This window comes from Neomonachus schauinslandi, chromosome 1 (genome assembly GCF_002201575.2).
Source record: "Neomonachus schauinslandi chromosome 1, ASM220157v2, whole genome shotgun sequence".
In the NCBI taxonomy this organism is placed as follows: domain Eukaryota; kingdom Metazoa; phylum Chordata; class Mammalia; order Carnivora; family Phocidae; genus Neomonachus; species Neomonachus schauinslandi.
Genome location: NC_058403.1, coordinates 212,748,487 through 212,775,811, shown reverse-complemented (window position 1 = coordinate 212,775,811; position 27,325 = coordinate 212,748,487). Strand labels below are relative to the sequence as shown.

The window sequence follows — 27,325 nt, the reverse complement described above, 5'->3', positions numbered from 1 at the left end:
GTCCAGCCACTGTGAACGCCAGGGGCAACCCCGTCAGCTGTTGGAGGATTGAGCAGCTTTAGTGACCAAGCCCATCACCCCCCGTACTTCACTCCATTCCGGGCCTGGCCCACATCACTGTCTCCTGCAGAAAATTCGCCACGGCCGTGCTGTCCAATACGGCGGTCACGAGCCACCCTGTGCATCTGTTTAAATTAATTACAATTCCATAAAAGGCAAAGTTCAGCTCCTCGGTCACACTAACCACATGTCAAGTGCTCGGCAGTAGTGACCGCACTGGACGGCACGGACAGAGCCTTTCCACGGTTGCAGGACGTTCTACTGGGTGGTGCTGCTCCACTGGCTTCCCCCTGCCCTTCCATAAAACCCAGCACCACACCCTGTAGAGAAGGCTCCGCACCATCGGCCTCTGCTTCGCCTCACCCCACACGGGCCTCTGTGGTCCTTGAGTATGCCCAGCCCGTGCCTGCCTCAGGGCCTTTGCACCGGTTGCTTTCTCCGCCTGGAATACGTCTTTCCCCCAACCTCCCGATGAGGTCTTGTCTTTTGGGGTCACCGCCTTTAGGATCCCTTGCAAGACCTCTGCCCTATACTGTATGCCTCGTACCCACCAGGAGCCTGGTGCAGAACAGAGGCTCAGTAACCACTGCAAACCAACAGGTGAGCTAAAGCGTGTGGACCTCAGTGAGCCCAAGTGGAGCCGATTTCACCCTGGAAACCGCACCGTTAGTAGGAGGGCCCTTGGCTGCTCCTGCCCTGTGTTTCCCCCTCTACCCTCCCGGTCCCCACTGCCCACGCCCCACTTGAGTGAGGTCCTCAGGTCTCCGGGCAGATGCCACCAGCTGCAGAGGCCTCTCCCGCCCCCTTCCCGGCATTGAGTTCTGGCATCATTTGTGCGGGAAACTGCATAACCTGGAGTCATTGACTGAGCTCACGCGCTCGAGGCTGCGAGCTCCGCGGGGACTGGGAGTCTGTCTTGCTGAGGCTGGATCCCCCCGCACCACCCGCCGCACAGCCAGGGACGCAGGAGGGACCCAGGAAACACCTGCCGGTGTCCCGATGCCCAGGCTGTGCAGTGGCGGCAGGGGGTGGCCTGCACGCTCTCAACACCGGGGCTGATGGGCTGGGACGAGGAGGCAGGGGCTCGTTCATTCATTCCCCCATCGGGCACTTATTGAGCGCCTTCTGTGTGCACCGCGCTGCACCGGGCGCCCCGAGGAGGGCGAGGCCGAGCGGGCCCCACCCGAGAGGGAGCACTCGCGCTCCGCCTGGGGAGTCGGAAGCAAATCAGCACACATCTCGCCGCCAACGGGGGAACCAGCGGCGGGCGCCGCAGCCCGGCCTCGGCTAACGGGCGGCCCAGCCGCCGTTGCCGCGAACCGCCCCGCCCCGCTCCGGCGCCCAGCCCCGGCTCCCGGCCCCCGGTCCCGGCCCGCACGCACCTCCACCGGGCCCTCGCCCGCCCGCCCGCCGGCGCCGCCCGCCGCTCAACCGCCGCGCGGTCTCGACCCCACAGCCGCGGTCCTGTCCAGCCCCGGCTCCGCGCGCGGCAGCCCACGCCCCGCCTACGCCCCGCCCACGCCCCTGCCCATTAGCTACCCCGAGCGCCGCGGGGCCGAACGCGCCGTGTCATTGGCTACTGCGGCCGCCACTCAACCTGCGACCCCCCCCTCCCCTCCCCCGCCACCGGCACGGGAAAGTAGTTTCCTCTTGCTGAGCGGTAGGTACAGCCAGCAGGTGGCTCCGGCAGGAAACTCCGACCTTAGAGGAAAGGTTCCGACAGGACTTGGCTTCCAGAGCTGTCCAGGGGCGCCTGGTGCTGAATGCCGCTCCTATGGAGGCTTGGCCCGCGACGGGAAACCGTTTCCTGCGGGAGACTGTTCCTCCCCGAGCGTCCACCACGCCGATGCCCTTCCCGTCAGCTTAAGACGCAGATTCATCTGCTCAATATCCCTGCCTACTACGTATCAGGGCCTTTTCTAGAAGAACATCTGCGAGCAAAACAAAGATCACCCTTCCCGCCCTTTTGGAGCTTACATTCTAGGACAAGAGGCAGAAAATAATCAATACACATAATAAGTGATGGAATTATGTCGGAAGTGCTCTGGGATAATAGAACCCACAAGGGACTATGCTGGGTATGGGCTGCTATTTTAAGTAAGATGCTCAAATACGCCTCATAGAGAGATGTTTGAGCAAAGATGAAGGTGGAGAAGTTGGTTCAGTGGGTACATGGAGGCAAACCCTTTCACACATAAGGGACTGAGAGGCAGGTGTGTACAAGAACGTCAGTGTGACCAAAGAACAGTGACCTGGGGAAGTGTATTTGGAGATAAGAGGAGGTAGGTCACAAAAGGCTTTGGAGGGAAATAGGGAGCAATTGCAGAATTTTGATCAGAGACGTGACCGATACAATGTATTTTAACACAATCATTTGGTTATTGTATCAATGCTGCCAATAGGTCAATTAAGATTAAGACTGAAAATCGTTGATTTTTTTTGACAGAGAGAAGGTAACTAAAAAAAAAAAAAAAAAAAAGCGCTTGTTCCATGCCCTATAAAAGCAACCAGAGTTATGAAGAAGACTGTATTCATTTGTTAACTAAAATCTTATTGTCAGCCTACTATTGGGCCAGGCGTGGAGAGAGCTGCTAAGAATAAAGAGCAGGGAATGCTACAATGTGGATGGACTGAGGACACCATGCTCAGTGAGAGGAGCCAGACCCAGAAGGACACATCCCGCAGGACCCCACTCCCAGGAGGTCCCCAGAGGAGTCCTGTCCACACAGAGAGGAGAGGGTGGGAGCTGGGGCTGGGGCAGAGGGTGGGAGTCCGTGCCTCATGGGGACAGAGTCTCCATGTGGGCAGATGGAAAGTTCTGGAGACGGAGGGTGGGGGTGGCTGCACGACAGTGTGTGTGTGCTTCATGCCACAGAGCTGTGCACTTAAAGTTGTTAAAATGGTAAGTTTAATTTTATGTATATCTCACCACAATTTAAATTTTTTTAAATTAATGGAGTAAAAAACAAACAAAAGAATGACTTCTGTCTTCCTAGCACAACCTCTGCCTGCCTTGAAGAAAGAAGCTGAGATGTTGGAGAGCCCCCCACTGCAAGGAACTGAGGATGACCTCCAGGCAATAGTCAGCAAGAGACTAAGACCTCCAGTGCAAGAGCCTGCAAGGAACTGAATGCTGCCAACGACAACATGAGTGGTTTTGGAAGGGGGTCCTGTCCCAGGCCTGCCTTCAGATGGCTGCTGCCCAGTGGGCACCTTGATTGCAGACCTTGAGAGACCCTGAAGCTGAGGACCCAGAATGTATGAAATGCTATGAAAAGAAAGAGAGTTTTGTGTATGAATTAACCAAAGAAACTGGGGAGAAGTAGGGGCAGCAGAGCATAGTTGATGTAACAGTAGAAAAGAGCTGCCATGTTGGAGGAACTGGAAGGCTGGCTGAATGTTAGCGAGCAACAGGGAGGGGAGAGATTAGCGACAGTCCCACAGACCACGTTAGAGTTTGAGTTTTACCGTGAATGCAGTGCAATTCATTGAAGGGTGTTAAGCAGGTGAGGCTTGTAATCCAGTTTATCTCTTAAGGTGATACTAACGTCTGTGTAAAGACTGAATTGTAGGGAACCAGGAGACTGGTTGAGTCATTTGGGCGAGGATTGGTACTGGTTTAGGTAAGGGCGCTGGCAGCGGAGATGGAGAAGCCAGGATGGAGGGTGAGTTGACAGGACGTGGCACTGGTTTGTCTGGGCAGGTTGCAGGAGTAGGAGGTGTCAGGGTGACTTCTAGTTCTCTGGTTTGAGCAATTAGATGGCGTTGTTCACTAAAATAGGAAAGACTGGAGGAGGTACAGATATTGGAGGTGCTGGAAGACTGAGCTGGGCTTTGCAGAGATTAAGTATGTCCGTGAGTTCTTAACACTTAATGCCAATTTCTGCCTTCCTCATTGTAGGCACAAAATATGGGGTGGCTATTTGTTATCATTAGACAATTCATTATTATATTGTCTTTTCCTGGTTTCCGTAATTCACAACAACAAAAAAAGATTGTTTGTAATAAGTGCATACCAGGTAAATGCCCACAGGGTGACACCTTCCTATAGAAGAATTCATGATGCGCAATATTTGTTCATAGTTATTTAGAGAATGAGGCTGCTTGGAGAAGGATGTATTTTTGAAAACTTCCTAGGCTCCAAGACCTATGTATGAGCAGATATCTTCAGGGTACCATAGGAAAAAACCTGACACATCTGACCGCATTGTCTACTTCAAAAATCTCCCCTAGTGGAAGACACTGTGAATGGGCTTAAGAAACAAGATACGGACCAGAAGGAAATGCCGACGACAGACGACAGAGCGCTTGATAGAGAACAAACATACTAGAATAAAAATGGGAAAGGAGATGAACAGATGATTCACAGGAGAACAAATACAAGAGGGGAACAAATATTATGGAAACATGAAATAAAACCATTTTAACAGCTTTATTGAAGGATAATTGACACAAGGAATGACACATATTTAAAGTACGCAACTTGGTGAGTTCTGACGTATGTGTAATAAACCTGAGAAACTACCCTCACAGTCAAGAGAGTGACCATGACCATGACCCCTGCAGATTCCCTCCTGCCCCTGACTCCCAAGCATCTAGCATTCTGCACGGAGGCTCATTTGGGTAGTTTCTGGTGTTGGCCCTTGCTTAGGGCACTGCTCTGAGCATGCCTCTACTTGCCTGTGGGTGGCCATTCATATGTGTTGCTGTTGGGCATACGTCCACAGCTCGTATTGTACATCGGGGGCCCCAGGGGATGCAAACCCTTGCTTTTAGGACTTAATACAGCCAACTTTTCCCCTTTGGTGCAGGAGAAGAGTTAACACAGCCGACCTGAGACTGCTGTCCTGGGAAAGGCCAGCTTGCAAGGTGGGCCCTCAGTGGCAACTGAGAACCATACTCCAGGGGCTTCTGCCCTCCAGGGGGCTCGGGTCCCTGAACTGTCTGTGCAGACACGAGGTTCAGGCTGAGCGCCTGCTCCCCTCCCGGAGTCTGGGGTCCGGGCCCAAGCCGGGCAGAGGGGCCCGCGAGACCAACCCCCCCAGAGAACCGGCGCTGGGTCTCTGCCGGCCCCCTGGAGACCACACCTCACACACGCAGTCCCATTGTTTGGGGGAGCTAAGCGCGTCCTGTGGGACACCCCCGGAGAGGACTCTGGAAGCTCGCGCCTGGTGTCCCCGCCCCCGCCCCCAACGCCTCTGCCCTGAGCTCATTTGGCCTCCTGTCCTCTCTGTATAAACCACGGCCGTGGGGTCGACCGTCTGCTGAGCCTGGGGGTCCTCCTGGCACATCCCCGCGCCTGGGGTGCTCTTGGGGCCCCAGATGCAGCTCTTATGAACAGCACTTGCTTTGTTCATTCTAACCGCTCTGGTGTATTTGCCTTACATTATGGTTTTAATAGTGTTCCTCAGATAGCTAATGAAATCGAGCCTCGTTTCATACACTTACTGGCTAACTGCATACCCTGTTTTTTTTTTGAAAGACCTAAGTGTTTTGCCCACTTAAAAAATTGGGTTCAGGCGCCTGGGTGGCTCAGTCCGTTAAGTGTCTGCCTTCGGCTCAGGTCATGATCTCAGGGTGTGGGATCGAGCCCGGCATTGGGCTCCCTGCTCCACGGGAAGCCTGCTTCTCCCTCTCCCTCTGCCTGCCGCTCACCCTGCTCGTGCTCTGTCAAATGAATAAAATGGTTTTTTAAAAAAAGCTCTTTGAAAAATTGGGTTCTATTTTTCTCATGGATTTGTAGGAATACTTTATATTTTTGTGAAATATATATTGCAAATGGCCTCATCCACTCAGGCAGGCTGGAGACCCAAGGGAGAGTTGACCCTGTAGCTCGAGTCCCAAGGCCATCTAGAGGCTGAATTCCCTTGAGGAGAATTTCCTCAAGGGACCGGTCTTGTCTCTGAATGCCTTCAACTCGTTAGGCGAGGCCCACCTGCATTATGGAGGGTCCACGGTTCTACTCAAAGCCAACTAATTTAAATGTTACTCTCATCTAAAAAAAACACCTCCCCAGCAACATCTAAACTAGTGTTTGACCAAATATCTGGGTATTGTGGCCTGCCCAAGTGGGTGCATAAGATTAACTATCACAGTGTTGTGTTCTCTTTAAGAAAATTGGCCTTGGGGCGCCTGGGTGGCTCAGTCGTTAAGCGCCTGCCTTCGGCTCAGGTCAGGATCCCAGGGTCCTGGGATCGAGTCCCACATCGGGCTCCCTGCTCAGCGGGAAGCCTGCTTCTCCCTCTCCCACTCCCCCTGCTTGTGTTCCCTCTCTCGCTGTGTCTCTCTCTGTCAAATAAATAAATAAAATCTTAAAAAAAAAAAAAAAATTGGCCTACCCCAGGAGCACCTGGGTGGCTCAGTCGGTTAAGCGTCTGCCTTCGGCTCGGGTCATGATCCCAGGGTCCTGGGATCAAGCCCTGCACTGGGCTCCCTGCTCCGTGAGATGCCTGCTTCTCCCTCTCCCTCTCCCCCTGCTTGTGTTCCCTCTCTCGCTGTCAATTAAATAAATAAATAAAATCTTAAAGAAAAAAAATTGGCCTACCCCAAATCATATCCTAAATTTTCTTCTATGGTTTTTATAATTTTACCTTTTCCCCTTAGATTCCATTTTATCCACATCAAAACCAGGCACAACTAACCCATGGTCCTAAACACTGGGGGAGTGTTACCCTTTAAGGTGGTAATGAGTGTGGGGGCATGATGAGGGTGCTGGGTGGGCTCTGTTCTTGGTTCGGGTGCCAACCTTTGTGGAAATTCATCCAGCCATTTGCCCATACTCTGCACTTACACGTATGTATTTATGCTTTGATGAAGTGTAAGAAGCACAGTAACGAGAGAGGGAAGAATGGACCCCCCCCCCCCCAAGTCTACATGAGCTTCCAATAGCCACGAGCGGAGCAGAATCTGTGATTCTCACCCCGGAGGGGATTCGCATTCTCCGACCCCAGGATGGTGGCCCAGCGTCCTGGCTACAGCTTAGAATTCTGAAAGGACAGCCAGCTCTGAGAGCACAGCCCTGATCCCTAGGACCATGGCCATTTCTAGGCTTGAACCCCGAGTGGTTTCAGGATTAGATTAACCTCATTCTTTCTAGTCCTGATGCGGCACGCCGGCCGCCAGGGACGACGTGCCCGGGAGGCCACGGTGCTGCCACGCCACCTGCTGGCCCCAGCGTCTCCCAGTCCAGGGCCACTTTGGAATAGTTGATTTTCAGGATGGAGGGGGCGTGTTGGGAAAGCCGTCACCCAGCCTGGGGCAAAGCCTTGCTGCAGAGATACGGAGCCCTCCAGAGCGGGTGAGCAGATTGTTTTTGCTGGTGGCAGAGCAGTTTAGGACGTCTGTTTATCGGACACGTTTTTCTAGGGCCTACTGGGTGCTGGGAATGCCGCAGGGTGCGCGCTGCGGGGGGCTGAGCAGCTCCCTGGCCCCAGCCTCTTGATGCCAGGAGCCCCTCTGGCTGTGACAACCCCTGATGTCCCCCAGACTCAGCCCAGGCCCCTGGGGTCATAACTGACCGTGGGGGAGACCCCTTGCTTTTTCCTTCCTCGGTGTCCTGGGACTTAATCTGGGTGGGGCTCGCGGTCCAGGGCCGGGCTACCGTGCACAGAGGGTGTGGGCACAGAGGACAGACCCTGTGATTCCATCTATGGTAGCAGCAGCAGCCTAGCATCTCAAGGCCCAGCCTACTCCTGGAAGCTTTCTCCAAGTCACGACTTATGCTAACTCCGTCTTTAATTGCCGTTTTTTCCTTCCCCCTCAATGCACCTGACAGGAATATTCAGAAAGATCCTATTTCTACCTCGTGTGGGATCGAGCAGTAATTACCCACGACACACATCTCGTCAAGTCACACGGAGAAGCCACCAGCTTCGGGGATGAGACGTTGACAGCTACTCTTTTCTTCCCCTCTTCCCACTCCGCCAGCAGCTCCAACGGAAAGTTTCTGGATCTTTCCTGAACACTTAGGCTGGGTGTGGGGCAGAGGCCCTGCAGGGCTGCTCAGCGATGGACACGCAGGGTGGAAGGAGTGAGAGAACCTGGGCAGACCTGTAATGCACACGGAGGGGTTTCTGGAACACAGGGCTCGTGGCCCCGTGCCTCCCAGTGCTTCTGAGTGTGGCTCTCCAAACAGGCGCATCAGCACCACACGGGCTGCTCGTGCCAAGTGCAGAACCGACGGGGGCTGCTGAGCGCACTCAGGAGCACGGAGACCGGGCCTGCAGGGGCTGAGCCGCGTCCCTGGCCCCTCACCCCCGGACGCGGTCACGACGGTCACAGACGTCCCCAGAACCGGGACTGCCGGTGAGCCTGCTGAGGAACCCCACACGCCCCGCGAGACACACGTGCCTGCTCCCCCCTCCCCGGGAATCGATTCCTCGTCTGTAGGGGAGCGGGCGGCCCTCACACGCAGGCTGCCTGCACCACGTCCCTCAGCGCGGCAGGTGGCCCTGCAGGCTACCCCAGGGGGCGTGGAGGTACCCTCACGGCTCTGCCCGAGAGGCCAGGAGTCCAGGCTGGTCCCTGGAGTGAGTGTGGTGGGAAGCGAAGGTGTGGGAGAGACAAACTCCAGGAGCAGCCCAGAGGTTTGCTGTTTCTGGAATCATCCGCGACCCGACATGGGAACGGCTTCCAGCTGTGTCGTGTCAGCCGTCGACATGACCGACACCCGGCATACGCCTGAGGCGGGAGCCCCAGGCTGGGGGTTTCTGGAAGCTTGGGCAGGAGGGCCGGGGTGGCGCGAGAGGTCGAGGCCGAGCGGAGCAGAGGTCGTGATGTCTATTTATTCCCCACACGTTTTCTTGTCACCATGGCTAGCACTCGTTAGGACACATCTTGCCAGACGTGGGACGGACTGCGGGTGGCTGGCAGTGCCCGTCTTCCTACTAGTTACCTACGACACACACGTACTGGGTCTACCTCGCAGACGGCCCGGACCACCAGGGAACCTCACACGATCCAGATGCCAACACTGGCGCCCACAGACCCGACCCCCCTCGCCCATCCTGCCTGAGTAGAAGCCATGGGCACATCCAGGGTGGCCTCGTGTCCTGGGCAGGCTGGCATGCCTGCTCCCCAGAAGCTCTGGTGGCACCCGGGGCCCCTGCTGGCTCCCCAGCCCTCGACAGGACAGGAGAGCCTGCCAAGGACCCAGACAGGCCGGCCGGGCAGAAGGGCAGTGGGCTGGACTCCCGGCTGGAGACAGGCTGAAGGGTCACGATCTGCCCCTTGGGGTCTGTCGGTCATGAGTACTGGGACAGGAGGACCAGAGATGAGACACGTGTCCATCAAAATGCTCGACTGGAAGAAAAGTCCCAGTACCTGGTCCTGTGCGCCCCAGGTTGGTCCCACCCCTGCTCCCACCCGGGTCGCAAGGTTACGGGAATCGTCCTTTAGGAAAATGTGTCTGAAGAGCTCCTCACACGAAAACCCGCGGTCCGAGGGGCATGGCGGCCACCGGTGCCCAGACCGCGGCTGGCAGTGAGCTCACCCGAGCAGGGCGCGGCTGGGGAGGCCGAGGTTGGCCTACAAGTGGCTTCTCACGTCTCCTCTGAAGACAGACCGCGGGGGCTGCAGAGAGGGGCTCTGGGAGCCATGGGTGTCCCCAGCATGGCTCGACACAAAACGGGCTGCTTCCTGGAGAGTGGCCTAGGACGACCCCCGCCCCGGAACAGTCTAGAAAACACTTCCGTGACTGGGTTTTCAGGGGCTGGGAGAGATCAGTGCTGGTCTGCGTTCACAGCTTGCTGGCTCTGTTTCGAGAAGGGTCTGGGGGCCGTGGGAGACTACAAACAGGGAGGGGAGGGTGAAGGGAGTAATAAAAATCCATCTTAACATGCAGGTCCAGTTTCTGTTTCTTTTTCTCTCTTGGGTGGTCCGAGGGGAGAAGACAGCAAAATGCGAGACGGCTTCCAGTCGGTGGGAAGAAGCTGGCGGCACTGGGAGGGCTGGGGGGAGAAGACAGGAGGGCGGCGAGTCAGGTCGCTGGCCAGGCGGCCACGTTCACAGGCTGGGGCGGCCCCCGGGGGCCACAGCACCGCATTAGCGCGGACGCAGAGCATCCCCGCGGGCTCTGGGGCCGAGGATACCAAGTGCTGGCAGAAGTGTTTTGCAGAGAAGGTTACGACATATGACAAATGCAAAACTGAGGTCAACTAGGTTTTGTTCTTTTTTTTTTCTTTAGGAGTGCTTTGGGGGGGAAAAAAAAACGTGCCCAAATAATTAACATTCGTTGCTGCAGGTAAAGAGATCAAAATTGTTTTTCCTGCTGCTCAATACTTTTGGCTTTTAAAACTCTTAAAACTATTTTTTTAAGTTTATTTTTTTTAGTAATCTTACATCTAACACGGGGCTCGAACTCACAACCCCAAGATCAAGAGTCGTACCCTCCATGGACTGAGTCAGCCAGATGCCCTGTCCTTTGAAATCTTTAACAGAAAATCACGGTCAAAGGAGAAAGGAGAACAATGATGCCCAAGTCTCCTGGGTGGGAAAACCACGGTGCCAGGAAGCACATCTCCCAGGCACAGGATGAGTTTAGGGGCCCTGGGGGGGGGGGGGCGCGCTGATCCAGCCACGGCCACTGGGGCCCCCCAGGGACCCCCACTCTGTTTGCCAGCAATCCTGCCTCCTTAACAGCTGCTTCCAGCAAACACACACCCAGGGAACCCCGAGCGTGCAGCGCGAGGCGGGGCGGGGCAGGCCTGTCGGCCTCCCTCCCAGGGACCTCGCTGGCCACCGCTGTGGCTGCCCGGAGACTTTCCGCACAAGTGTGGCCTGGGAGCCGTGGGGGCTCAGCCCTCGTCTATACAAAACCTGCCGGAGTGACGAGCCCACCCACAGACGGCCGCCCGGAAGGAACAGGGTGTGAGTGGAAACACCTGGGAAGGGGCCTGATGATCCCCGACACGCCCCACCACGGAGGCCCTCCCGACCTCACGGACCCACGGCCCACGGGGACTCACTCACATGGCTGGTCACTCCTGCTGGTCGTCGTTGCTGGCACTGGGGGTCCGACTCCGGATCTGACTTCGGAGCTGTTCTATCAACTCTGGATTTTGCTGCTGCATCTGCTGGGCGAACTGCTGGCCGCTGCGGGACAGGCACGCCCAGGCTCAGTCGCGAGGCCCGGGGCATCCTCCTGGCCACTTCCTGGGCGCGCCCCCACAGGCAGCACGACTACCCGCTGGAGGATGCAGGGTCCAACGGAGAGCCCAGGGACATAGCACCTCCGTTGCTACGCTCATGGGTGGGCCCCCACCCCACCCTCGAGCCCCACTAGGCAGGTCTACTCACGCCTGGATGAGACTAGCCAGGTCATTCTGTGAGGGGCTGGTGCCGGGAGTCCCCAGGGGGTTGTGGCCACCCGAAATCATCCCGGACATGCTGCAAGGAGAGCCCACGATGTGACAGACAGCCCAGCCCGCCCATTCCCGCCAGGCCCTGCCCCTTCACCCACACGAGCCCCCCTGGGACCCAGGGCCTCCCCGGCCCACCCCTCTCTCTGATGGCGGCTGCTGTGAACTCCACCAGCTCACTTGGGAACAGCCTCTGTTTTTGGCTTAAAGACAGGGGTCTTCATCCAGGGTACATGAGGCCGTGTCTGGAATTGCTGGCCTGCCCCCACGGCGGCCTGGATGCCCCCGAGAGTGACCCGCCCTGACTTCAGCAGTGCTGTGGATGAGAAACTGTGCTTTAAGATTTGACCACAGCCTGGCAGTTCTTCAGTAAATTAAACAGAATCACCATGTGACCCAGCAATTCCGCTCCTGGGCGTAGACCCAGACCTGAGCCCACTACGCTCAGGGAGGGAACCAGACACAGAAGGCGACGTGGAGTGTAAGTCCACGTGGGTGACACGTCTAGAACAGGCTCATCCGCGGACGGGAAGGGGGCTTGCGGGGGCCGGGGGGGCTAGAAGGTGCCCTAATGGGGATGGGGACTCTTTTTGGGGTGATGGAATGTTCTGGAACTAGATGGTGGTGATTGCTATGCAAATGAATGTACTTAATACCACTGCACTATAAACCCTAAAATGGTTAAAACGGGTAAGTTTATGTTACATGCATCTTATCACAGTAAAAAAAAAATTCTAACCACAAGACCCAAAGGAGGCCGGCTGTCACTTACAGCTGCTGAACTTGGGGATTGTTCATGAGGTTTGATGCCTGCAGAAGAGAATCCGTCATCAGACGCGTGAGCGCCCGCACCCATCTTCTGGCTGCACACCAGGCCTGGTCGACGGCTTTCCCCTCCATCTCATCTCCCACGTTTTACCACTTTGATCCTGTCTGGGTCTTGTCCCTCCTTAGGACCCGTTTCAGGAAGAGGCCGAGCGGGACGGGGAGAGGGCCCCACCCGGCGTGGCTCACGGGGGCCTGGCTAACTTGCGTGAGGCGCCAGAGCTGAGGTGCTCACGGGCCAGCGTCTGCCCCGACCACCCCCCGGTGCCGCCACAGGCCCATGGCGGGAGCTGTGCGCTAACAACTACAAAACCCAGCCTGCGTGCCGACCCCAGGCGCAGGAGGTCAGAGGTGTGAGCACTACCAGGCTGAACCCCCCCCTGCCCTGTGCCGGCTCTGGTCCCTGGGGGCCCGGCCGGCCGTCCCATCTGCAGACTCAGTGCGGCCTCTGCCGATGCAGGAGGCAAGACGCCCCTTGTTGCCCTGAGGGGATTTCTCTCTTCCTGACGCATGGAGACCCTGGACCCTGAGGTGCGGTGAGACCACTCGGGGACATGCGCATGCGGGGACCAGCCCTGCACAAAGCTAGCGCTTCCGGCCTTAAGTCTCAGCGCCGGGAGGTGGTGCTTCCGCCTCAGGGGCATCCACCCGAACCTTGGGAAGCAGGTGCGGTTCTGCTGCGGCCAGGGTCTCCGCAGCGGAGGAGGAAACCGAGTGGGGGGAGGGCAGGCCGTTTCCCTGGGTTAGTTGGCTGGGGGAGGCTCGAGGGTCCTTTGTGCTCAACACTGGGTGGGTCTCACTTGGGGCAGTGTTGCCCCGGGACAGGGGGCGGTGTCTCGGACGGCTGTGGTTGTCACACGGGGGGGCGGGGGGGGGGGGCGCCGGGCATCGGGGGGGGGGGGCTGGGGCTGCTTCTCTGTCCCCCACGGCGCCCCGCTCAGGCCCCCAGAGAACGGCCCGGCCCAGAGTCAGCAATGCCCAGGCTGGGCAGCCCTGGCCCGCAACAGGCGGCCCCCATGGGGACGAGAGCGGTTACCATGCTCATGAAGCTGGGGTTGTTGAGCAGGCCGGCGATGTCAAAGCTGCCGACGCCTCCTGTCTGTGGGGATGAGAAGAGCCCTGGTGAGTGGTCACAGGACCATGGCGCTGGCCCCCAGAACAGAGACAGAAGATCCCACAGCGGGGCGGCTGGGATCCTAAGAGGCCGACGGCTCAGATGTCCTCATAACCCAGCAGCCAGGCCTTGCGGCCAGACGGTGCTTCATCAAGGGCATGAGCCACGGCACCGACCGCTTAGGAAAAGTACCGTGGGATGCTCTGATATCCTGGGCCCCTGCAGAGCCTGGAGGGCCCTCAGGGGTTACAAATTCCCAGAGAACCATCACCCACCAGTCCACGGCCCACACCCCCAGCCCTCCTCCATCAGGCTCTCACACTCAGGGCCACCACCCCCTGCCCTGACCGCCCCAGAGCCAGGTGTCCGACAGCGAAAGCTGGCCCCTGTGCCACGGACTCTGCTGAGAAGACGCATCTAGCCTGTCCTAGGCCTGCATCCCCTGCCTCACCCGTTCCTTCCTATGGAAACCGCAGTAAGAAAACTGGCCCACATTCCCCTGCTCCCACCCGCTCCCTTCCCCAGGGCCGCTCACAGGACTGGGCGTCTCTCTCAACTTCAGCTCGGCTATCTTGAGGTTCGACTTGTAGGTCTCGTTGTCAGGATCCAGCTCCAAGGCCTTCTTGTAATAGGCCACGGCCTCGGTGTGCTTGTTCAAACTGGAGAGCGCGAGGCTGGGGGAGAGACACCAGCGCATGGAGGGGGCCTGGGAGGCTGCCCGCCACTCCCAAACTGCTCCAGTGGTCACTGTGGCCTAGCGTCTGGTGGGGACGGTGGGGACGGCCCACAAGGGCTGGGGGCGCTGAGAGGATGGGTGTATGAAAAGAATTCAAGGGCACAAGTCCACACAATAGGTTTGAAGGCCCAGAGGAGGGGTGCAGAGCAGAGAGCAGGGTGGTCGGACGTGGCTGGTCCTGTTCTTGGCACAGACCTTCTAAAACCCGAAACTGCCCAAATCACAGGCATCTCCTGGTTTTCATAATGACCCCCTTTGATCACACCCGAGTTTATGCCTAGGAGGTGACTCAGGATGGGGCTGGTGGCCAGGAAGACCAAATCTGGGATTTGAGGGGGGACCTCGTTACCCCCAAAACTCCGGGAGGGGAGAAGGCTGGAGAGCAGGCTGTAAACTGAACAATGAGATGTGGAGAATGTCCCCATTGGTGAAGGCATCACACCCCACTCTAGGGGGCCAGACAGAGCTCCCACCCGGGGACCCTCCTGGACCCTGCCCTGTGGAGCTCTTTGTCTGCATCCTCTGCGATGAACCGGTACGCACAGGTGTATTTCCAACAAACCACTGGGGCACAGGAGAGCGAGCGGTGGGAACCCGATTTACAGCAGCTGGGTCGGAAGGAGGGGAGGCCCAGATTTAGGACATGTGAGTGGGGCCGAGTCCTGACTCTGTCTAGGCAGAGGATCAGGACTAAAGCAAACTGCTGGACACCCGGCAGGTGGTGGGGCTGGGCGTGTGGGAAGCACCCTGAATAGGAAAAGGGGTAACAGCCGGATGTGGGGGGTGGGGCAGCCCAGGAAGGTAGAGACGGTGTGGCCCCTCCCGGTCCCCCCGGGGCACTCACCCCATCCTGCCGTAGGCTTTGCTGTAGGACGGGTCTATGCAGATGGCTCGCTCACAGTCCTGCACGGCCCCAGTGTAGTTCCCGAGTTTGCTGTAGGCCGCCGCCCTGGGGAAACAAAGCAGGGCAGGCAGGGCTGCGGGGCTCACTCGCTGCTGAGGAGGAGCCTTTTGGGGAGGAGCATGGGCTTCCCCATGTGTCAGGCGGGGGTGGGGGGGGACAGGCCAAGGGCTTTTGTCTGCAGAGCACCTGTGCTGGGGACTGGGACAGCCTTCTGGGGAAACTGAGGCTGGAGGCAGAGCAGCTTGCCTCAACGATGCTGCAGACACCTGGCTGTGATGGGACGAGGATCTGAACCCCAAGTCCACGGGCTCAGCACCCAGGCTCTGCCCCTTTTCTACGCCAGGGAATAAAATCGGTTAGACAGTAACCGATCCGTGAGACCCGTCCAAGCTCTCAAGGGTCTCCTCCCATGCGAGATGGGTTTTTGGACAGTTTCAGGTTTTAATATTGTACTTTGCATTTCTCCCAGGTTTTGAAGTGCAGAAAGGCGTCTGATAGAAAACACTGAGCGGCCGGGCTGGTGGAGGGTGTACGGGATTCTCGAGGCTATGTGTGCGACCTTCCTGTCAATCTGTTTGTGTTACTGCCCCAGAGAGTCAAAATAAAGAAACCAAAACGACAAACAGTTCCAGCCTGGCGTCAGCGTGGATGACGTGCGGCACCCCCCTCCCCAGTATCCACCGCTGGGTCCCGGGGCCACCCTGCGTCCCACGTCCCACTCAGTCCCTCTCGTCAGCACAACGGCCCGTCCTGGGAGGCCGCGGGAGAGCGGAGGCAGCTCTCCCTCTAAAAGGACCAGCCGGACGCGGCCCCTCGCGGCCAGCAGCCGCGCCGCTGTGAACGTTGGCGTGGAACATCACCTGTGGTCTGGCTTATTTCCTTGCCGCAGCATCCGTGCAGAACGCGGCCCCGATTTTAATTCTAATGCCATGCTCAGCTCCTGTGGACACCAAGCTGGCCGCCTGCCGCTGATCTGGGGCTCTGGCTGAACAACCCCCAAGTGACAGTACAAACGCTTCCCCCGTGTGCGCCCGGCCAGTACCTGTTACAGAAATAGACGGCGTTGGCCGGGTTCAGCTCGATGGCTTTCCCGTAGAAGTGCACGGCAGCTTCAAAGTTCTCTACTTTCATCTGCTCGTTTCCTGAAGAGAGAGAAAGAAGAGCGTACGCCCCGCTGTTCCCGTCAGGCCCGAGGGCTCCGAGGCGTCAGTCAGGCCCGGCTCTCCTGGGGTTTTCTCTGAAGATGTGAGGAGACTCTGGGGGGCAGGTTGCAACACTCAGATGTAGGCTCGGGGGTGGGGTTTGCGTCCGGCATCTTGTGGGTTCTGGCCTGAGCCACACTCTGATGACTGTCACTGCTTCAGTTGGGACACTTGGAGACACAAATCTCTAATACTGTCGTTTTTGCTCCTTCTTTCGGAAGTAACCAAGTTGCATGAAATCTACTTCAAATAATTCAGCAGTTTTTAAATATTCATAGGTGTCTATCACCACGATCTAATGCCAGAACATTCCACTTCCCCAAAAAGAAGCACTGACCCTATCAGTAGTTATCCCCCACCCCCTCCCCAACCTCTGACACACACTCACTCATTTCTGTGTCCGTGGACAAGCCCGTTCTGGACGTGTCACCCACGTGGACTCACACCCCACATGGCCTTCCGTGTCCGGGTCCCTCCCTGAGCGTCCCCGCCCCCATCAACGGTCACTCCCCACCTTCTCCCCAGCCCCCTGCCCCCCGAGCCCCCTTCCTGTCCGTGGATGAGCCTGTTCTGGACGTGTCACCCACGTGGACTCACACCCCACGTGGCCTTCCGTGTCCGGGTCCCTCCCTGAGCGTCGTGGGCTCGGGGTCCGTCCCCGGGGCCGCGTGTGTGGGCGCCTGGCTCCTGCTCGCGGCCGAGGGACGCTCCAGAATACGGATAGGTCACATTTTGTTTATCCTTTTTGCCACTTTAGGGACATTTGGGCTGTTCTACCTTTTGGCTTCCGTGGACACACGCCTGCATCTCTCCTGGGCCCACACCTGGGAGGGGAGCGGCTAGGCCACGAGCCCACCATGTGACCACCTGGGAGCTGTCAGGATGCCTTCCACGGCGACTGCCCCGGCCACGTTCCCACGGGCTGCACGTGGGGCTCCGCTTGCGGCACATCCTCGCACCTGTGTGCGGTGCGCAGCTTCACAGCAAACCCCCCCCCCGCTGCCACATCCCTACGGGCCAGCCCCCCCCGCCCCCCTCCCCGGCAGTCCAGGCGGGTGAGGTGCCTGGTGGGGATGCAGATGGTCTTGCCTCACCTTCAGTTTTGAGGCGCTCTGCCTCAGCCGAGTCCTCCTCTGAAGGTGGAGTTCGCTCGGGGCTTCTCAGGTCCTGCAGCACTTCCTGGCCCCAAGGCAAAGACGAGCTGTTTAAGGGGCAGCGGGCAACCCTACCGCTTTCCTCCTGCTCCAGGGCTGCCCCAGAGGGCAGCTGAGCTCCAACGGGGAGGACCTCAGGCCAGGGTGGCCGGGGCGGAGCCCCCCACTTCCCTGTCTGCAAACCGGGAACCACGCTCCACGGCGCGCAGCCTGGGAGAGAGTGTGGGCCCCACACAGGTGCTCCGGAGCCCTCGGCCACTCGTGCTGTTACTTTTGTTCTGGGAAGCCCAGAGACTCACCTTGCCCGCAGCAGCTGCTTCAAATATTTCCGGAAGAGTCTGAGGGAGAGCGAGGTCGCGGTCTTCAACAGTCACCCCAAAAGCAGTCTCCAGGCACTGGATCGCAACTGGGAGGGAGACAAAGGCATTTTCTTCTGAACGCAGCCCAGACTTTAGGACTTTGGGGCTCAGAGGGAGTCCCTCCCCTGAGAAACCCAGGTCAACGGCCTGGCACCTGCTGCCGAAACGCCACCTCCCACCGTGTCACTGCGAACTGAAGCAGCTGGATGCCAAGGCGCTGGTGGCGGGGTCCGGCCTGGGCTCCTAGCCCACCCAGCCCCATGCAGGTTCCAGCGGCCGTGGCTGCCCCTCCCTCTTTGAAGAGAGAGCCTTTCCCCTCTCCTCAGTGGAGTTGCACACGTGCAGTGGTGGAGAAGGTTCCGGAACTGCCCCTCGACGAAAGATGGGGAGATGACCAGAACACCTGCAGGATGCTGGGCCCGAGGTGACGGGGGCTGGCTACGTGTGGCAGGAAGGAGGGAGGGCAGTGGGCCCACAGGTACCTTCCAAGCTCTCCTGGGCGTCGGATGAGAGCCCCCCATGCCGGAGCTGGTCGTGCAGGAACCGGATGATGGCGTAGGCCAGGCGCTTCTTGTTATCCATCTTGAGACAGGAAGAGAACGCCCTGGGGTTTTCACGATCTGCGGACCCAAGCCAAGGGCGTGAGAAGCACAGATGGGGGGCATGGGTGCTGCTCAGACAGCACCCCTGGACTGCTGGGCCTGGCTCACCAGGCCTGCGCCAGCCCCAGCCCCAAGGAAGCCACTTTAAGCACAAGTGAGGGCGGTTATGACCCCATTTCACAGATAGACACTGAGGCTCCCTCGGGCAGGTGGAGTGTTCCCAGCCATCCTGCCTCCTTACGCTAAAGAAGGCCACGTGGCCTTGGCCGTCACCACCCCTTCACAGATTCAGTGGCACACAGGGACTCCCAGGGATGCAGAGGGCCAGCCCGCAAGTGCTAGTCCTGCAGGTCTACGAACCCCAAGTTTTAGCTAAGCACAAGCCAGACCCCAGTCCCACCTGCTTCTCCACTCGGACTGAGAAAACAAACTGACGGTTCTCCAGGTCCTGATACCCCCGAGGGACATGAGGGGGTTGGACAAGTATCGTGGGGGGGGGGGGCAGGAGCGAAGGGGCCCAGAGTAGACCAAAAGGCCCCAGAGGCCCCGAGCCCTTTCCAGGCCGTCCGAGGGCCTTCTCTGGGTCCCTCCCAGGCCAGGAGTGATCCGGCCTCAGGGGCTCTGGGCCATGTCTGGGTACGTCTGTGGTGCTCTTGGCATTGGGTGGACCTGCTGCTCAGCCCCCGGCTCCCAGGATGCCCACACAATGGAGAACTATCCGGCTCCAGCGTCAGCAGTGCCCAGAGGAGAGCCCTGGTCTGGAACATTCCGGGGGTGAGGGGGGTCTGCCACCTGAGGGTCCATGATGGATCAGGCACGTCACGACACCGTCTCATCCCCCTCCACACCGTGACCTCCACGGCCACTCCCGCTGACAGAGGCAACAGGTTGGCGTGGGGGTCTGGGAGAAGCGGCTGGCCCAAGGCTGCTCAGGTCCACCTGCACAGCCGGAACCTGCAGCAGGAAGCACCTCGGTCTCCCGAAAACTCCTCCAGTGGGGTGAACAGCCTGTGCCCCATAGAAAACGAGCAGCAGGCCTCCTGACCACATTCTCATGAACCTGTTACCAGCCACGATGGTTAAACGAAGTCGGGAAGAGTCCGTCATGCAGCCCCAGGCTCTCCACCCTGAGATGGGGTCAGTACAGGGCGGGGTCACCGCCACTGGGCAAGGGCAGTCAAGACGCTTGGTGCTGGCCGTGTGCAGAGCTCGGTCTCTGGTTCACGGGAATCTACGTCCATCGACAGCTGCTTCTTAAAGTGAGGGAACCAGGCACAGAAGGCCACACGGGGTGTGATTCCACCGGGATGTGGGACATGTCCAGAACAGGTTCATCCACGGACGGGAAGGGGGCTTGTGGGGGCTGGGGTAGAGGTGGGGAATGATAGCTGATGGGTACAGAGTTTCTTTTTGGGGTGATGGAATGTTCTAGACTTAGAGAAAGGTGTCGGTTACACAGCAGTGTGAATATACCAAAATCCACTGAATTCTAAGGCATGTGAATTATACTTCAATCTTAAATAAGGGAGAAACTTAAAACACCTGTGTTCCGTAAAGCAGGCAAAGTAATTAAAGCTCTTTGAGGATGGTAATGTGCTTCCCATTTCTGGACACAAAGCCCCTTTATCTAGCAAGTGCCTTTGGCCGGAGAGCCTCCCTAGAACTGGAAGGTCTGGGATCAGGATGGGCCAGTGCCCGGAGGACGAATGGCCAGTCCCAGACCACAGGACCTTAGGGGCAATAGAGGGGCCCACAGAGATCAACCACCACAACCCACTTCTTTTGGGGGAAGCAAAGCTCCAAAAGGAGTCCTGGTCCCCAGCTGAGAGGGTATAGAGAGTAAACCAGTCAGCCTGCTGACCACCAAACCTAGGAGAACAGACTAAAATGTCAAACTGTTCACATCTTAGATATCTGTTTCGGCAGCGGCATTATTTACAGCAGCTGACAGGCAGACACGACACCAGCGTCCGTCCATGGATGAATGAATAAACACGGTGCAGTCCGTCCCCACGCGGGAACACACTCCAGCCTTAGAAAGGAAGGGACCCTGACACCTGCCACGACGTGCAGGGACGCTGAGGACACTGGGCTCAGTGAGAGGAGCCAGACCCAGAAGGATACATCCCACAGGACCCCACTCCCAGGAGGTCCCCAGAGGAGTCCCGTCCACACAGACAGAGAGGAGAGGGTGGGAGCCGGGGCTGGGGCAGGGGGTGGGGAGTCCGTGCTTCGTGGGGACAGAGTCTCCATGTGCGGAGATGAAAAGTTCTGGAGACGGAGGGTGGGGGTGGTCGCAGGGCCATGTGAGTGTGCTTCATGCCGCTGAGCTGTGCACTTAGAGATGGTTATGACAGTAAATTTTGTTATGTATATCTTATTAGAAATTATAATTAGGCGCCTGGGTGGCTCAGTTGGTTAATCATCTGCCTTCGGCTCAGGTCATGATCCTGGAGTCCCAGGATCGAGTCCCACATTGCATTGGGCTCCCTGCTCAGTGGGGAGTCTGCTTCTCCCTCTGACCCTGCCCCCTCTCGTGCTCTCTCTCTCTCTCTCAAATAAATAAAATCTTAAAAAAAAGAAATTAGAATTTTTAATTAGAATTAGAAAAAGTTTTGTTTTCTTTTGTTTTCTAAGTCTGAGGTCCTCCCCTTCAGATGTACAGTCCCAGGACCCTTTGTATGTTGTGTTCTAAGTTAGGCCTTGAGGGTCACATCTGGGCAGCTGCCTGTGGACAATGAATCTTGCCTTCTTAAGTCATGTAAGTGCCTACACCCCACCTACGGGTTCCAGGCACCACTTCTGAGCCTGGTTCCCTTCCCCTCCCCTCCCATGGGTCACTCACACTGGGCTTTGTGTATGCGTGTGTGTGTATGGGAGGACAGGGCTTGGTCTTCTCTCCCAGGGAATGAATGCAGGTCTTGATGGTGATGTGTGCTCACTTAAGAGTGGACTGAGAAAGGAAGTCTGGTCTTCAGCAGACGTTTCCTGCCCTCCTGGTCTGAGTGGTGAAGATGGGGGGAGGGGAGTGTATGAAACTATTGAGGTTCATGGAGGCAAGGGTTCAAAAAACTAAAGACCAAGTCACGCTCCTTTCTGGCATACTTCCAGTCCTTCCCATGCCCCCAGATCTTGGAGCCTCAGGGCATTTGCACATGAGGATCCCCTGCCCCCAAAGGACTTGAAGCACTCTGGCCTGATTTCCCCAGCATAAGCTCTCACTGCCTGCTTCCTGGGCTTCTCCTGATCTGTTGCTTGGTCTTCTCTCAAATGCCAGCCCCTCCAATGCAATTCACTGTCAATAAATCAGAGTCCCCTGGAGCCTGCCCTGGGCCTGGCATAGTGATGACAGGCCAGAAAGGCCTGATTTGCCTGGGTGGACAAGAGCCTGGAGTCATGTCTTAGGGCCAGCCATCTTTGCCTGAGGCCGGTTCCACGTCACCTTCCCCACCCTAAGCTAAAGAATGCTCTTTGTCCCATCTCAGAGAGTTGCAGCCAATACCCTCATTTTTCTCTTCTATAAAATGGGATAACAGAGGTGTCCTTACCAGCTGTTACAAGAATTCGTGACTTAACGTAGAGTTTCTCTACCTTGGCGCTACCAACATCAGCGGCTGGATCATTCTCTGCTGGTGGCGGGGGCGCATCCCTGGTCTCCGTCCAGTGTGCCCTGAAGCAAGGGGCAGAATCTCCCCCCCCAGGGTGAGACCCCTGGGTCAGGGGGTTTCACTGACCCCCAGGAGACTGTGCTCTGTAACCATCTGACTCCTGAGGTCCTGGGATGCTGCACATGTTGAAATATACACACTGTGTCAGAGGGAGAGAGGGGGTGACTCACAGACGCTGGGGTCGCCCTGGTTTGTACCCTCTGACCCCGGGGGATTTACTCTGGTGTCCAGCGTGAGCAGGGACCAGACTCAATATTTTTCCGAATAATCACTGCAGGGTCTCTCCCACTTGGCCCTAATATTGGAGGCAGGTCACTCTCTGTGGGGGCGTCCTGAGCACTGTAGGGGTTCAGCAGCATCCCTGGCCACACCCCTTCAATGCCCCTCCCCACAGTGGTAACAACCACAGATGTCCCCAGACATGGCCAAACCACCCAGCTGAAAACCACTGAAACTCCAAGTGAGAAAAGTAAAGGCTCTAAATCAGTACAAGTCAGATTTTTCTGGCCCAAGAACTTTGATGCAAACTTTCTGGAAACTTTCTGTTTGCACATTTTGGGCTTCAGCCCTGCAGCAGAGGGAGCCTGGGTCCACAGCCGAGGACTATGTCCCCAAGGTGTGAGAAGGAGCCAGCAAGGCATTTCACACAGGTGGTCCCACAGAAACTCTTGCTTCCTTGCGAGACAGTTTGTGAATCTTACTTCCACGTATGGCTTTTGAGATGAACCACCTTCTGCTCTCCACAAAGCTGGGCCCAACAAAACACGAAGACAGCACTTCTCCTCGACTCCTACCAGGCACCCGGACCCTTCTGAACAATCACAACTTGTAGGGTTTTGGCTGCTGGACAAAATTCTCAGAGAGGGCCCACTCTCTGAACAGTGAGTGCTTTATGAGCTCTCAGAAAGCACCACCGAGGTGCCAGCCGCACAGGGTGCTCGGCAAGCCTAGCGAGGGTGGAGTAGGGGCTCCTGGGGCCAGCTCCTCCGGTGGTCTTCACAATCCCTCCCGGATCTCAGTCCACCTTTTCGTTTCCACATTTAAAAACAAAAACAGCCTCTGCTTCTTTTATTTCCCTGCCCAGAACTGGTCAAAGGGAAAAAATGGCATGCCTCACTAAAATGAGCGACCTCTCACCCACCTTGGACGGTGGAGCGCCCGCTGCTGAGGGCTGCCTGCCTCCATCCTGAGCCCGGACCTCTGCTCACAAACAGCAGTGTGCGAAGCCTGGGCTCCAGTCCTCTCTCTCATCCTAGCCCGCCCCTGGTGTCTGAGCAAGGACTGTCCCGAGGCTTGAGCCCACGACCCCCATCAAAGCCTGTTTCTTCTAAAATGCCGCCAGAATGCTCTGCATGCTTAAAAACCATCAAAAGTTCCCTGAAACTTCATGAGTGTGCATGTGATGCCTTTCACCAAACTCTCAGTGGCTCCGCTCAAACACAACTGCTCACCTTTCCTCCAACCCACCTGGAAACTCTTAATTCCCTTCAACACTGAGCTGCAAAGATATCTCAGACAGAGCTAGCTGCCCGTTATTTTTTGGCAAAGTCCAAGTACCAGCCTTATCAGCAGCCCAGAAGGCTTTAAAACTGTCATCTGTCTCCCGCCCTCACCCAGACTGTGAGCACTGGACAGACATCTTCCCTTTCAACTGCAGCACTCAGCAGTGTCTGATCCATATGGTCTTGGGAAAACATTAGATCCCTGTCAAATTGAGAGCCACCCGACCAAGTTCTCTGGGAAGACCAGAAGAGACAACAAACCTTGGGTCTTGCCTACCTACCAACAGTTCCCTTTATTCCTTCAACCCCCTTGCTGAGCATTTCCCACAGGGGCTAGCGTTGGGTCTTGGTAAAAAAAAAAAAAAAAAAAAAACTGGGGCGCCTGGGTGGCTCAGTCGTTGAGCATCTGCCTTCGGCTCGGGCCATGATCTCAGGGTCCTGGGATCGAGCCCCGCATCGGGCTCCCTGCTCGGCGGGAAGCCTGCTTCTCCCTCTCCCACTCCCCCTGCTTGTGTTCCCTCTCTGTCAAATAAATAAATAAAACCTTTTTTAAAAAATTAGTTTTGGGGTACCTGGGTGGCTCTGTCGGTGAGCGTCTGCCTTCGGCTCAGGTCATGATCCCAGGGTCCTGGGATCGAGCCCCGCATCAGGCTCCCTGCTCCGTGGGAAGCCTGCTTCTCCCTCTCCCACTCCCCCTGCTTGTGTTCCCTCTCTGGCTGTCTCTCTGTCAGATAAATAAAATCTTTAAAAGAATATGTAAGCTCAAAGTTAAGACTATAGCTCACAAACTGGGGCAGAGTTTAACCCCGTTTACAGTTGCTCACCCTTCCTGAAAGACTGAATTATAAACCTCAGGTGAAATCCTTGGCGTGCTGAGCACTTTCCAGGCCCCGAGCTCAGTGCAGTGCATGCAATCACTTATGGAGGGGGTCAGTGATCATTTTCTGAAAAGGGCCACAGGGCTTTTGTGGAAACCACTCAACTTTGGTTTTGTGCAAAAGCAGTCACAGGTTTTGTGATGAACTGCGCCCACAAAACTTCATTTACAGGAACAGGCTGCAGCTGGATTTGGCCCCCTGCTCACAGTCGGCCGAGTCCCTGGGTTGTTTATGACAAACCCCATTGTACAGAAGGAAAAACTGAGGTTCAGAAAGATGGGGGTGCTACCCGAGGTCACCCAGCTTAGAAGACACAAACCAGGAATTTTGAGCCCAGCAGTCGGGACTCCAGAGCCTCCTAAACTCCGAAGTGCCCTTTCCTCTCCCCACAAAACCTGTACGTTTTCTTGAGTCCATACCCCACCCCCTTGTGCGCAGCTCATGCCGGTGAAGAAGCACTGGTCTAGAGGAAGGTTTAACTTCCCCACTGTGGACACTGCAGACGGTTCTCTGCAGGGAAGTCCCAGGCACTGCCTGGTTAGGCAGCATCCCTGGCCCCCACCCACTTGCTGCCAGGAGTATACCCAGTTGTGGCCACAACAAATGACCCCCAGACATTACCCTGTGTCCCCCAGGGCGATAAAACCACTGGTCTGGGGAGAAGAAAAGCAGACAGACCAATCAGAGATAGAAAACCAAAGGAAATCCTACGGGATGCAGACTGCACGTTTTCTGACACCTAATAAACCAGCCATTCTCTAGTAAACTCTTAACAAGCACAAGGAACCTGAGCAGAGAATGTTCTGCTTATTTAACTTCACAGAGAACCTAGGAAGCACGTTCTTCTAGGGTCCCTGTTTTAGAAGAAAAGCGCTGCTCAGAGAGGGAAGCGATCTGCCCCAGCTCACACAGCCAGTGAGAGGAGGTGGAGCTGGTCCTCAGCCCCAGCTCCTCCCCACCTCTAGCACAACCGACAGAAGACCCGAGCTGTGAAAGACCTAACAGCCGCTATTAAGCTCTCACTTTGCGGGGGGCCCTGCCGCTTTAATCTTCCCAAGACCCCCACCTCCCACCCCACTCAATCTGGCAAGGACCGTGACGACGCCCGTTTTACAGCGGAGGAAACTGCGGCTCCGGGAAGCCAAGAGGCTGGCCAGGTGGAGAGTGGCGGCTCTGGGACAGGACCCCGACCTGCGCCCCACGAACGGGGTCCCCATTCAAAGGGACTGTGTTTCTGGGCAGCAGAAGACACCCTCACTGCTTGCGGGGCGTTTTCACCTCCCGCTGTCCACCCACGGGCCTGCGAAGCAGCATTTCCCGGGCCTGGGGTCCGGGGGAGGTTGACCAGCGCCGGCGAGGGCCTGCCCGACGCCACCCTTCCTCAGTTTCCCCTTCGCGCCGCCCACTCACAGCAGCCAGCTGATCGCGGCGACCCCAACCCCAAACCAAGCTCTCCCCCCGGCCCTGGAACCGCGAGAGCTCCGAGCCGCGGACCCCAAGCCCAACCGGCACAACGCCGGGCACCCCCCTCCACGACTCACCTCTGAAGCGGCCGAACGCCGACCCACCGACGGCTGCGCCTGCGCACCGCGGCGCTGCCCGGCCCCGCCTCCGGCCGCGACGCCTGCGCGGAAGGAGCCGGCTCCCGTTGGGTTTTATTCTGCGCAGGCGCGTTAATTATCGAGGCGGTCGTGGGGAGAAGTGACGTAATTTAGAGGTGGGGGGAGAGCTGGTCGTTAGGGCAACTGACCTCTGCGACCGAACGGAGGCCGGAAATCAGGAGCGATTTCCCCTCTCGAGCGGGAATGGAGCGGTGCATGGTGGGACGGTGGCGGACTCCGGCGCGTTCCGCAGAGCCGGTCACATGGCACCGAGCCGGCCACGTGGTGTTGCTGTGTCCGGGTATCCGGCGCCCGGAGCCGCACAGGCGCTCTGTGAATGGGAGCGACTGTTACCCGCAATCTTTTACACTTACCCAGCCATCCACCCACAAACGCATTCTTTCATTCAGTCAACGCACAAGACGTAAAGGAACGCAAACATGTATGTTTAGAGCAAGTGCTTAATAGCGAACAAGTATTTACTGCAAACCAACTGTAAAAACCAGGAAAGTGTTCGCTCCCATTACCTTGTACCGGGGTCGACGAACTACAAACTAGTACACTAGGACGTAGACGAACCCTTTTCACCTGATGGCAAGCTCTATAAAGAAAAAATGGCGTGCCGGGACTATGATTGGGGAGGCAGGTGGGCCGGGATGGTTAGGGAAGATCCACCTTGTCGAGGTGGATTTGGAGGATAAGGGAAAAAACTCCAGGTACGGAAAACGGCGAAAATGAAGATTAAGTAGGATAAAGCTTGGTGGGCTTAATAGAGGGTGAGTGATGAGGAAGTTCCCTAGGATGACTCACAACTGATCACCGTTAGTGTTGAAGTTGCAAGAAGGGTTCTCCTAATTCACTTTTATCCTATTTAAACGCATGCATGTTTAAAGCCTGGTGTTCTTTAATTTCTTTTGCAGAAATAAGGGGAGTGGGTGGTTTTTTGGCCATTTTGGCTCTAGTAAATTTTCCTGGGCCCCTTACTTCAAGATTTTGTTTGTTTTAATGGACTTACGATAGTTACAGGGTAGGATACTGCACCGTTTAAAAACACCTGTTGTTTGAAGTCCCGGATTCATTTATTGAAGCTTTCTCGATTTTTTAAAAAACTGCCTTTCATTTAATTGATTCACCGGATTCTGCTGATATACGTGTCCTGCCTATATTCGTTCGATGCTAGAAGTTGGGTAGGATGCTGGTTGGGAAAATCTACAAAAAGCGCCTGAGATCTGGACGGTAAGGGGTTACTAACGTGACGCCCTCAGGTGCGGGAGAAAACCTGCAAAATTAGCGCAATACAGTTATAAAAGTAGAAAGGGGGCAAGCACAAATTAATACGAGAGCTAGAAGCCCAGGCAGAGAA

At 56.9% G+C, this 27,325-nt stretch overlaps 1 protein-coding gene across 3 annotated transcripts; it reads right to left on the bottom strand.

The window, feature by feature from the left end:
* Positions 1-8,835: 8,835 nt before the first annotated feature.
* On the bottom strand, positions 8,836-26,185 carry SGTA (small glutamine rich tetratricopeptide repeat co-chaperone alpha). 3 transcript variants are annotated; one of them, XM_021705095.1, is made up of 12 exons: positions 26,112-26,185; positions 18,194-18,331; positions 17,652-17,758; positions 17,293-17,377; positions 16,039-16,138; positions 14,937-15,041; positions 13,892-14,030; positions 13,279-13,341; positions 12,190-12,227; positions 11,356-11,445; positions 11,029-11,151; positions 8,836-10,007 (listed from the first exon to the last, which is right to left on the bottom strand). In XM_021705095.1, the coding sequence occupies exons 2-11, from the start codon at positions 18,291-18,293 to the stop codon at positions 11,037-11,039; spliced, it is 942 nt and encodes a 313-aa protein (XP_021560770.1). In that variant the 5' UTR covers positions 18,294-18,331; positions 26,112-26,185; the 3' UTR covers positions 8,836-10,007; positions 11,029-11,036. The 3 variants fall into 3 exon arrangements, with proteins under 3 accessions (XP_021560770.1, XP_021560768.1, XP_021560771.1); XM_021705093.1 differs by lacking the exon at positions 26,112-26,185 and adding an exon at positions 25,903-25,970; XM_021705096.2 differs by lacking the exon at positions 26,112-26,185 and adding an exon at positions 25,903-25,941 and having other exon boundaries at positions 11,025-11,151.
* Positions 26,186-27,325: the final 1,140 nt, after the last annotated feature.